At 36.6% G+C, this 12800-nt stretch overlaps 1 protein-coding gene across 28 annotated transcripts in view; it reads right to left on the bottom strand.

The window, feature by feature from the left end:
* POU2F1 (POU class 2 homeobox 1) overlaps positions 1 to 12800 on the bottom strand; it is a 122709-nt gene that overhangs the window by 20180 nt on the left and 89729 nt on the right. For all 28 annotated transcript variants that reach the window (XM_065076916.1, XM_065076899.1, XM_065077027.1 and 25 more), the window contains 3 exons: positions 6920 to 7014; positions 4489 to 4662; positions 633 to 774 (listed from right to left, as the gene is read on the bottom strand). In XM_065076916.1, the coding sequence (XP_064932988.1) occupies positions 633 to 774; positions 4489 to 4662; positions 6920 to 7014 (411 nt within the window). The remainder of the gene's footprint in view (positions 1 to 632; positions 775 to 4488; positions 4663 to 6919; positions 7015 to 12800) is intronic.

The following is a 12800-nucleotide window of genomic DNA, read 5'->3' on the forward strand; positions in this document are numbered from 1 at the left end:
TAACACCTAGCACCACTATCCAAACTCCTTTTGCTGTTGGGGAAAAAAACAAACACCCAAATCAACCAAAAAAAGAACACTACCAACGTTGGCATTATGAATAACTTATCTCCCAGAAAAAATTCTGGAAGGAAAAACCAGAACAAACTCTTCCTATGGGGAGAAAGAGAGTATTGAAAAGGACTATTGGAGACAGATGAAAAGAATGCACACAGAGGTGTGGGAGGAGATGAATGCAATAAGCTCTGCCTACTGAAACAAACAACCATGCAAGCCTGTCTCTACTATACATCTGAAAAAGAAAGCTAGAAGAGGATTAGAAGTTATATGCATTAACATACGTGAAGGAGGAAGAACATGACACATATTATACCTCACCCCATGCAATTATCCAGCTAGTTGCAGAACACAAGTCTAAAAGTTCATATTAGAACAATTTCGGATGTGTATGGGCACGCAAAAAGGGAAGTATGGACACTTATTATTATGGACACCCTTTATTATTCCATGGACAGTAACAAAGATTGGTGGCTTCATAAAACCATAAGGGCACAAACGAAGCAGTTTTTCAGGGTTCTTCAGAATCCTACTGATTTTGGTAGGCTGGTGAAGAAATACACAGACTTGTTCACCTGCATCATTGAGCCACTTTTCCAGAAGTGGCTTTAACTTGCACATGTTCTTAAAGCTGAGGTTCAAGGCTTCAAAGCGAGAGATGGTAGTTTGGCTGAAGTCATTTCCATAGAGTTTGCCCATAGCGAGCCCAACATCACCCTGGACAAAGAAAGAGAAAAAAGGGATTCACTAACATAGGCACTTCCAACGCAAGGAATCCTGTCACATTCTTGTGTTCTCCTAGTGACTTCACTGCTGTGTGGGATTTCAGTTAAACTTGCTCGATGCTATCAAGATTCACGCTAAAGCAAATAATCATAATGAAATGTCAAATCTCAGTCAGTTTAACCATGTAACTCTTTCCAGAAAATCCCTGATGCTTTGTCGTCTTCACATTATAATTGAGCAGAACATTCCACTTAACATTAACTTGCAATTTTTTTCTTAGTTCTTTAAAATAAGTAAAGGCCAAGCTCTCTTTAGGAGCAGATTTGAGTATCTGCATATTTCACACCAAAGAAGAAAAGTTCAAATAAACAGAAATGCAGTGAATTCTTGTTCTCCAGTTAGCAGAAAAACACTCCTGAAAATAAGTCTACAAACATATATCACATTTAAACAGATGCAAAAACATTCGAACTTTTAGTATCTTCTCAGGTTCAAACCAAACTTCTCCCCACAGATACACATTTCAAATGGGGAAAGAAGTTGAACTATTTCAAATAACAATTAACTGTAGTCTTTCACTACCATTACTTATCTGCCAAAAAGCTATCCAGGAGATTTAAAGAGAGATGGTCATCTCTTACATCCGTCACTGCTTTTCAAAACTCAGTTTTAGCTAGCTACCAGACATTCTGCTTACCCTAATGTTTTTATATATATATATATATATCTACACACATACACCTCTATCTGGTTTACACTTGGAAAGCCTGCCTTAAAAAATAAAAAAAATCAATCCATTCTTGATTGTGGCCATTAAAAACACCATGATGTTTTCTTGTTCTGTCTTAAAGCTGGAAGGTGCTGCTCTTTGAAAAAATGTAACTATTTTTTAAGTCTGTTATTTGGGCTAAAGTAGTTTAATTTAGGTTTTTGGTTTTGTTTTTGTTTTTAACACAAAAGAAATATGAAAAGTCTAGAAGAACAGACTGCAAAGTTTGAGCATAGTTAGTGGAGTTTAATTGTAAGCAAGTTAGTTAGATGGTGCATAACATTTGCTGTCTTTCCTTTTAGGTCAGATCCACAACCACAGCTTGATAAAAGGAAACTAACACCATGCAGAGTGGCCACATCCAAGCGGGGAAGAAAACAAGCTTTAGCAGGCTTAGCAAATTGTGCAGGCTGTGTAAAGAAAACAATTTCCTTTCTAGAAGAGGACCAGAACAATTGGTTTGTACACCCCTCAATCAAAGGAAACATGTGGGAACTTAAATTTATACCTCTACCCATATGCCAGGATTCTGTGCATTTTAAAACTCATAAATCATTCCAAGAGAAGTAACACGGATGCTCTACTGGGTTTATGAAGAAGAAAACCTGGCTATGTAAACCATTTTAGAGGTAAGTTGATTTATGTCTTGGCAGGAAAGAGTTATGAAATTTGCTCCAGTCCTCCAACTAAATTTAATTCTGGTATTTATGCTGTTCTTACTAACATTTGCCACCTGATTGAAAATGAATAGTAAACCATTTCTTTATCGATAGTTTTCAAGCCAAAAGGTGGCAGCATTTCAGCCGTAGGCAAAGGAATTTACATATTGGGGTGAGAATTCTATAAATTGGGACGGGCCACTGAAAGGATAGCTGGAACAGAGGATAAGGGCACTGTAACCCATCTGATCTACTCTGCATGTTGAATGAAGCTCCAGTACTGAATTGAAACTGATTGTAAGGTACATCATTGTTGTGTGTACTGGTCTGTTAAGAAGCTTTACCTTTCACAGAGTAAAAATACCATTGTCTAAAATACTGGCTCACATAGCTTGAATCTGTACTGACCAATTAGTCACATACCTGCCGTAATGCTAAGATTCAGTATACTCATTGTGTCAAACATGTCAAAGATGAAAATAATTAAACAAAAGGATGTAAATCCCTCACCCACTTTTCATGGTGGAGAAGAGGCAGAACTGCTGAAATTCAAAACCTGTTATATTGCTCACAAGACAGAATGTAGTGAGAGATTAGTTTGCAATGCAAACTAAATATTTCAATTACATTTGAAAAGCAAGGGTAGTGTGAGTCTGAAAAAGCTTACAGCACTACTGGAAATAAATTTCTTTTATCCTCTGAGAGGCAGTCTGTTTATCCAACTACAGGAAACCAAAGTAATAGGGGTTTCTAATTAGCATCCAATTATGCAATTAGGTAGAAGTTATTAGAACTGCCTTATTATACACATACAAACTCAGAGTAGGATAGGAATGAACAACTGCAATTTTATCACTTTCTCAAGATTCCCTTTTTTAAGCTCAAAAGCAAATTAATGAAATGTAAGCCTGAGCAGCTGTATTCATTTTTCCTCACCATCAAAATTCACAACAGGGTCAATACAGAAGGGTTAACCTATAACTTAAAAAGGCTACTTGAGCTTTTATAATCATCCCACAGTAGGGCAGATTAAACACAATATCAAAGATCTACATGAACCTCCTCAGACAGGCTATAGGGAAGCTATTGTATTTTGCTCTATTCTGTTCTGCTCTATTCGAGCTTTTGTGTGTGTCTATCACTTGTATTTCTGTGCCTCCCTCTAGTGGAAAGAAGGGAGGGAAGGAGGCACACAGGCCAGCAAAATGCACTTCATTTTACCAAGAACTCTCTTTTCTTGGGTTGTAACTAAGATGCTGCCAGAAACATTCACTATGAATCCTGATTTTTCAAACATTTAGGACTTTTGTGCCAGAAAAATAAATCTGAATTCAGTGCATACTTTCAGCTAGAGTAGATTTACATATTCAGGGGGGACAACAATGACACCAAATTACATATGCTGGATTGACTGCTCTGAGCTCAGACTTTTAAATACCTACTTTGATTTTTGTCTGCTATTTATTCTAGCAAAAACACGCCTAAGCTTACCACAGATTCCTGCCAAACCTAACTGTTTACCTGGATGGACATTTTAAATTTCTGGGGAAAAAAATCATTTTGATGTTAATAAGAAAGGATTCTTGGATCCAAGCAGCATTTCCCTTCAACAGAATAATGGAACACATAAATTCACTTTGTACTTTTAATTCAGCCATTTTCCCTATGTTCAAGACTATTTTTCTCTAGCTCTATGGGTATTTCTGAGCTTTTAAGCAAACCAAAATAAACCACAACTCCAGTTCACCTCTGTAAGGAAAGAACTTCAAAGCAACAGTCCTTTCAGGTTTTGTTTAGGAACCTTAGCGAAAGCATTAAATACAGAAATCATTGATGTTTAATAGGAAAATACGCTTGAGAGATAAAAACCCTTTGACATCCAACGCAACTCCACGGTTGTGACATACTTTTTAAACACACAGAGCAGTTAATTGTGCTGTATGATTTCTAGAACTTTGTACTTCTGAAGGCAGCTTTAAAGTGCTTTGTCCCATTCATTTTCTACCCTACAGAATGAATAGTGCACATGCAATGACATCTGGAGCTGGTAAATGCACATACCTGCTGGGAAAATGGCTATGCTTTAAAACTAACAGAGAAGTAAGATGGATGTATGGCTTTTTCTGTTATTTCTTAGAAATCCCCTACATAAAGGCCAGAGCATAACCCTATTTAAGAAGGTTCTCCTCGGAGAAGGTGGAATCGCAGTCTCCCTCCAGACTTGAAAGATGAGACCTCAGATTCCACACTGGCAGGCACTGAGGTACACAGTCTCACCTGAGTGAATCCAAGTTTGATCCGTCTTTGTTTGAAAGTCTTGGCAAACTGCTCAAGCTCCTCAAGGTCACTGGGCTCCTCCAAGTTGGGAGTGTCTATTCGCTTTGGTGTTGACTGGCTCTGTGGAAGTGGCTGAATGGGGGTCGCTGCTATTGTGCGTGTTGGGGTTGCTGGCTATTAAGACAGAGAGCAAGGAAAAGATGAAAATCAGACTTAAAAGAATAATCAGCAAAAATCAAATTCAGAAAAGGCACGTGAGGTTTCTGTGAGAAAGATCAATGAATTTGACATTTCCAGCAACCTGAAAGTTCCTTCAATTTATTTACATTCCTCTCAAGAATAAGCAATCACAATCCAGAAAACTGTATTAGTATGACAGCCTTTTAAAGCTCTGTCAGAACCAATTAAAGAAAAGTATGAGATGTTCAATGCAACAGATAACCAACAACTTTTGTTTGCTACAGAGGCTGCTCAAAGGAAGGCTGAACACTCTTACTTGATATAGTTCTATCATTTACAGACAGCTTGGCATTCATCACCTTTTAATCATTTTAAAATTGAATTTACTGCTTGTGTGAGGTGGCAGATTGTCATGAACCCAAAAGATTCAAGTCTCCTATTTAATCTTGGAACAATGAGCACGTACAGGAGCAGAAAACATGGCAAACTGCCTCTAATGCCATCTCTTTCGACTGACTCAGCTCTTCCAGTAAGAAAAAAATAGATCACCCTCTGTTGATACTTGCAACAGTGAGAATGAATGTACTGGTGATTTGAGAAATTAAGCAAAGGCAATGTACAGAAAATAATCCCTGTTAGGTGACAGTTTCCAGTCCAGACAAGGTTCACTATTCCTGAACACTGGCATACCAGAGCATTTTGCTACACAGCAACAATAAGAACCTGAAAAAACTTAAGCAACATGGAAAACAGTCACAGGTGAACAAAATCTATTAAGATCTGGTATTGCACTGTTCAGGCTTTATGCACAACAGGAACATTGGAAACATGTTTTAAGTGTGCAACTCCACCTTCTTACATGCCATAGATGAACGCAGATGCAGAGACAAATTGTCTGCTCTAGTTAAATTCTATTCAGTTCAGCTGAGGCTCTTAAATAAAGGCAACTTCACGATTCTATGTCCTATGGCCAATTCTCAAATGACAGACTCCTTCAGGGCAAATAAGAACAGCCTCAAGTCTGTGCAACATTACAGCACTATGCAAAGGTCCAGAAACAGCTGCTCAAAAGGAAAGGGCCTACATATAACTGAGTCTTTACATAGCTCCTTATGTTGTTTTTCTCCTGGGTTAGTGAAGTATTTCGTAGTGCACAGCAGATGGTAGAGGGAGGTCAGATCTATAATTCCATTATTTGAGAAATAACGTGATCATATAGGATCTTTCTAGGATTGCAGATATATGCGTCACACTAGAAAGGTTTTTAGTATTTATTAATTTATATTAAACATAGTGAGTAATCGTTGCAATACATCTTTACTGACTTCACCCCCTTTATGTAATTTATTTTCTCTTTGTAGTTTTGATACTTTTCAAAATCCAGTATAATCTTTAGTAGGGAGTCATGCTGCTGAGATATGAACTACAGAGGTGAGACAAATTCCATTTTCCACATGGTGCGTGAAAAATACTATAGGTGGTATGAGACTCTGATAGACTCAGCATCATATTACAAACTAAAAAATTCTAATATGTAATCAAGTTGGCAGGAAGATACCATATGATATTATATGGTATCTAAGAAACAGCAAGTAGCCATGTAACTAAACTGCACAGTAAAACCCAGAGTGAAGCAAAATTAAATTTGCAGGCACGTGCAACCTTAAAATTGCTTTACTTACAGTCTGAAAACTTAATCATAGAGCTTTAATATTTTAACATATATCTAAAAGAAAATTTTAATGCATTTCTAAGAACCTCTTCACTTTCACAGAAGGTAACTAGTAAGATCAGCCACGACTTAGCAATAATACCAAAACATTTAGTCTACAATAAAGACAGATTACCACTGCAATCTTTAAAAAAAAATATACTTGTCAGTCATCTTTTTGAGCTTTTTAGGTAGCCCACAGCTTGCTCCTCTGAATCCACAAACTTGTAAATTGCCCAAGAAAACTTTACAACAAATCAAATGATGCTCTAGTGCCATTAACTCAAGACATCAATCGTAGAAATTTCAATTAAAAAATAAAAATTTAGAATATTAAATGCATGAAAGGAGGCACATTAGGGTGGAATTTACAAAACTGAAGCTACTAATAGTTTAAATCTACACTGAATCTATCTAGAAAGAAAACCCGACTATTAAAGCTACAGTAGCTATTCTAGTAACTAATGTATATGGTCCATTCACTTGCAATAGTTTAAATCCCCCCCAAAGCAACTCATGAACTGTAGAAATAAGCCTGACCTGCGAGGCAAGGGTGATGCTTGGCTGAGACTGCAGGAGGTTGGCTTGGCTTTGCTGAGGTAGTTGCGTTAAGAGATTCTGCGCTTGCAGGAGACCTGGAGAGAGAAAAGGGTGCATTTGGTTTGTCATTTTAAAAGACTAAAACATGAAATGAGGTAGAAAAAAGGGTCTTGCTAAATAATGAAATTTACAAAAAAATGAAATGCAAGCCTTCATTTCAGTCCTACATAGGCATCTTCAGACTTTGGACTTTTCAGTCCAATATCCCCTTGCATCTTCCTGAAGTATATGCAGCGACAGAAGGGTGAAAGAGAGAAATCTGTACTTGTCTCCTCTGCAGAAAGTTTGTAATGATGTAGGTGTGTGCAGGCATCATTTACTGCTGCTTTTATCTTGCAGATTTTGAATCAACCTCTTCCTGTAACCAACAGCTGACCAAGAATTAGGGAGCATATAAACATAAATAACTGAACATTAATTAGATCAAATCCAACAACTGAATACTAAACAAAACCACAAATTTGGCCCCTTGATTAACCTTCTTCCTCTCCGTATCGCCCCATGCCAGCTGCCTAACAAGAAGGCAACTTGTTCTGGTAAACTTAAGCAGACCACACCAGGAGATGAAACTAGCCCATATAACCTCCTCCTGGCTGAAATAAAGAAGGAATCTTTTGGAAAAATAATCAAAACTTGAAGTTTAGGTAAGATACTGAAAACCATTTACGTTGCACAAATAGCATAAATATTACACCGAATGTATGAAAACCTCTGCTATTATGAAAAGGCAACAACATTAAAGAACAGTTGGAACTGATGCAGCCAATATACACAAAGTGCTGTCATTAAGAAATTAATTCTTTTACAGTCCACTGTTTGTACAGTTTATTAAATCTCGGGAAATTGAGACATATGTTTGCATCTATATATTTTAACTAGAAGCTATCTTTTTTTTCATTTCTAATACTAAAATTTATATGGTTTTAAGGGTAAGAATCTTGACCAAAATATGCCTACAGTTAGCCAACTCCCTCGATTTTTATTGTGAAAAATATTACTGCTATTCTTTAGGCATCTTCTGGCTATGATTTCTCAATTTCCCCATAATAATTTAAGAACCTGACTAATTAAACCTACACTTAGTAGGCACCAGGTTCCTAAAACCAGGGGGGAATGATGGCATGACAACAGATGAACACTCTGGCCATTCAGAGGACAGAACACCAAGTACGGCTTAAATTCTGTAATTTGAGTTTGATGTGGTCAGTTCCGGCTCATCAGCTGGTTGATCAATCAGGGCAGACTACTCATGACCTCTTAGCAGAATGTAAGTAGGGGACATAGAAATTTAGGACTTGACAAATACTGAGTGAAAAACTCAATGTTTTACGAAAGGTTAAGGCCATAGGAGACATAATTGTCTGCTGACATTGATATTACTGTTACTTTTTTTCCCCTCACAAAATATTGAATACCTATTTTAAATAGAACGTGCTACTATCAAAATGCTCAAGACCTACAGAACAAAGCCAGCTGCTTATGCAACATAATAGCACAGCATAGATGTCTAACTAAGTAAATTTGCTTTGCACCACATAATCAACATGTTCCAGCTGTGTTTTTGAAAAGCCACAGCGAGGGAATGGATCAGCTTAAGGAACTTCCAAGACCGCCAACTACTACAGTTAGAATGCAAATATTTGTTCACTTGAAAGATTATTTCAGCTGCCCAAATCTAAATATTCATTAGTGAACAGTCACCTCTAAATGAAGAGGTTTTGACCTTCATTTAGTGACAGCAAACTTTAACCAACAACTTGAAATAGAAAGAGGGAATCCATCACACCCACATTATAGAGCAGCTGATCAACAATGAAACGAAAAATAGGCAGCTGACAGTGACCACCTTTAACCTCCAGTCTACTTGTAACATCAGTGGTCACAAGTTACACTGACTTATGACTGTAATTAGAGTAATTAGGACTGTCCTGTTGTGATATTTTTTTTTTTAATTTTTTTTTTTTTTTATTTTTGTCCTCAAAGAAATCCCTGAGGATCTCTTTCTGGTAATAGTTAAATATGGCAGACAAATCACCTACATGATGGTCCAAAAGGATGACTGCATGGAGGTAGATAAGGATTTATGAAAAAGTATGATGCTTTTGAGTTATTTACTTTTTTTTAATAAAGTAAATGCATCTGCCATCATCCAGGACTTTTCCTGTAATGTCTACAAGTAACATGAATAATGGTCCAAGCCAAAAAACTCTTCCTGCCAGCCAACAGTCCCCAAGGACTGATGCTGGGTTCAGTTGTTACTGTCTAAAATTAAACAGAAGATAAAACAAACATTCATTCAAGTGCAGATTTTTTCAGCATAATTTTAAAAAAGTTGGCCCAGAAGCATAATACATAATTCATCCCTAACTGATCTCCCCAAAGAGTGAATTTTTTCATGTAAGAACTTGATTGCTTTTTCTCTGCCAAAGCTGTTCTTCTTCTTACAAACATACCCTGCAAGTTAGCTCGCAAGACAAAGCAATATCATAATTTGAGTAACTGGAAACAACTGAAATGGAAGAAAGAAGAGTGTCATACCACTTATTACACACTATGCCATTTGATCAACTTTGTTGATCCTGTTGATGCAAAGAAACTTCTTCTGAGTACTTTGCTGCACCTCATTTTATCAAATTCCAATCTTTCAAAATGGGGACTTGTACTTGGAATATATTGGAATCCAATAGAGAAGAGAAAGTACTACCTTATACTTTTCTACAAATCTGTTCTACTGAGATGTCAAACTGCTGCACCTTTTGCAGTATGCAGGTACCCTTTAAGATCAGTTCAAGAACATGATACAAATGTGCTGAAGCTGGTGAGCTGCAGTTTTGAAGAGTACCAGTTCACTGATCCATGCAAAGATGCTGCCACACTACTTCAATCACAGTCAAGATTTTTACCCACTGATGCTGTTTGGATGGTGAGAAGCAAAGACTTGATTTCAAAGAGGACAGTAAATAAATATTAAGCATTTAATTCACGTCTTGGTAATGAGTATTGGCAGCACAGAGGGAGAAGTCACTATTTAAATCACTTCTTCCAAGTTCTTCAAGGTTTCCCACCTTATTTGGGGAATGAGTTTGAGTCAGCTACATTTTATCCAACTGCTGTGTCAGCAAATACACTGTCACTGAGAGTCTCTTAAAAATGAAGAGCTGGGTCTCCTCATCTGCATATTGAGGGGACCAAAGCACTTTCACCTGGTTCACACAGCATATTATTAACAAAATGAGGAGGAATCTTACAAGGGCATTGCATGTGCACAATCTCAGATGAGATGAACACTTGTCCAGTACAAATTTGAGGCACCTCAGAAGAAACACAGACAACTTTGGACATCCTCCTCCATCTTCACACTGGGTGAGGGAGAGGCACTCTGATTTATGGTACCAGAGTCCAGCAGGGTCAGTACCCAATGCTTAACATTCATTATCTTTTTTTTTTTTTTTTTTTAAATGATACCAGAAGAAAACAAGGTTTCATCTGCTATCATCTTCCCATGTATTTTTACAATTAAAAAAAAAGAAATCACAAACAAGGTCTCTAATAATAAATAGCAATAGCTTAAGAATAGGTAGGCTCAGTTCCAATGTTTAAAGCTAATTAGTAGCTTGTTTTCCACATATGCCTTTCTGGGTAAGTATTGTTTCTAAACCAGTTCTCTCTCCTCAACAACAATGCAGTCTCTTACCAGCACCATTTCCCCTCTCCATTCAGATTTTTACCGATATGATTTTTATTGGCAATACCTTTCAAGTAGAAAGGCAAATGGTCATCTGATGAGGGTAATATTTTAAAGCAGAAGCTATAATTACATTAGAGGATGTTGAATTGATTATTCTAGAGACAGATCTATTACTTAATAGAGCAGATACAAGAGGTTTTAAGACTGTACAAGGTGCTACATTCCTGCTTGTGACTTTAACAATAGTAAGAGGACAATAACTGCTCTGAATAAGAAATTGTTCAGGATTTGTTTCTGAATATGCAAACCTTCTGCATATTTGCTGAGGCTTGAAAAAATTCCATCAGTTACAATGTTATCTATTACAAGCCATGAAAAATGGGAACTTTACAATTTGTTTCAGGCAAGCCACTGAATAACCAGAAATCACGTGGAAAAGGAAGATGACTATATGAGGCACGTGGCAGTGGATTTACAGGGAGAATTCCACATCCACTGCTGTGATCTGTAATGTGTGTTGCAGAAGATAGCAGAATAACATTCTGATTGCTTTAGTTACTGAATTTTCTAAAATTTTTCCGAAGTTGGATGTAAGCCATGACATTCAACCCCTTCTAAATAAAATTGTTGATGATTGCATTACTCTGTAACCCATCACTTCTTTAGGTAAAAGATGCTTTTTTCTACCAAATGTTTACATTTTCTACAATCTGGCTTAGAGATAGTGTTCTTCGCTTATTTCCCTTGAAACTATCCTCCTGTATTAAAAACAATGTTTCTCATGTACATGACTACATGGCATGTACAAAATACGTAGTGTAGTCTATAAAGCAATATATTTCTTCCACAACAGGAAACCTATAAATAATTCTGAATTTTCACTTTAGTGATATATAAAGCTACATGCAATACCAATGAAGCACCCTCAAAAATCTGAATGCTTTTGCTGTTAAAAAAGCCCTATGCTAGTTTCTTCAGAATATTTATTATTTCATGAAGTTGACTAATGGAGCAATAAAAGAAGAACAACATGAAAAAGTCAGCTGCAACAGCAAATAACAAAACGAGAATACGCACTTTCTCAATCTTTCTCATAAATGATAACATACTGTTTGAGATCTTCCAACAATAACCACAAAATACTGCAAAACCCATACTAAAGAATGAGATAAGGGGTATTATGACATACATGTTGCTTTATCATTGAGTGCTCATGAAGAAAATTAGATCCATTCAAGCATTTCAGTTTGGAACATTGTCACACATTAATGGTCTATGGTCAGAATACAGAATATAAATCTTCTTACATTTTTGAGCTATTCAGTTGTCCAGGCTGCACATTACTGGTAAAACGTAGTGTTTCTACAAACACTGCGTCCCTGATGACAGCAACATGCAGGTCTGAAATTGCAGTGAAGAAACAATTTTCAAATATGCCCTCGGAAAAGGTACTAGGAAAATCTCTTCTACTTCAGAAGCTTTTAAACAAACAAAAAGCCTTCCTTTCTTTTTATAACGCAAACAACTCATTTTAGTAGATTAATGTAATTTGCTTCTGTTAGTTTCCTTCTTCGTGAAGCATCTTCAGAGATATTTTAGAAAACCAGCAGAAGGCAGCTGAAAAATGTAGGCAGACAGCAATACCAGTGAGTTTTTCAAAACCATGTTTTTGTGCTTGCTGTTTCCTATTTTTTAATTTTAAAAAAGCCTGTTTTAAAGAAACACTGAACTAAATTTTGGTGAAGTTTGATTTCTTATAGAAGAATACTTAAGCTTATAAGCTCTGCTTCATTTTAATAAACCAGTACACCACAAAATGCCTTGAAGAACAGTCTTTAGCCATTTTATACCAGTGTTGATTAAAAAGCTCTCCTAAATCAAGTCCTATTAAAATAAAGTTAAATTTGATCAACCCTTTCTTCAAATGTGAGAGCATTCAGAAAGTGAGAGAGCTTTAGCATAATGGAAAGCCAGTTCTATCCAAGTCATAGTATATAAGGAGGAATGTTGCATGTAAAAAATGGAAAAAAAAAATATGAAAAAAATAGGTGCAAAGAGCTGCTTTACAGGACAGCCTGGCTCTGGAGGACTCTTCAAGCACAACAGAGTTCACCTTTTGAGCAAGAATCTTTG

The sequence above is a fragment of the Columba livia genome, chromosome 1 (assembly GCF_036013475.1).
Source record: "Columba livia isolate bColLiv1 breed racing homer chromosome 1, bColLiv1.pat.W.v2, whole genome shotgun sequence".
Lineage (NCBI taxonomy): Eukaryota > Metazoa > Chordata > Aves > Columbiformes > Columbidae > Columba > Columba livia.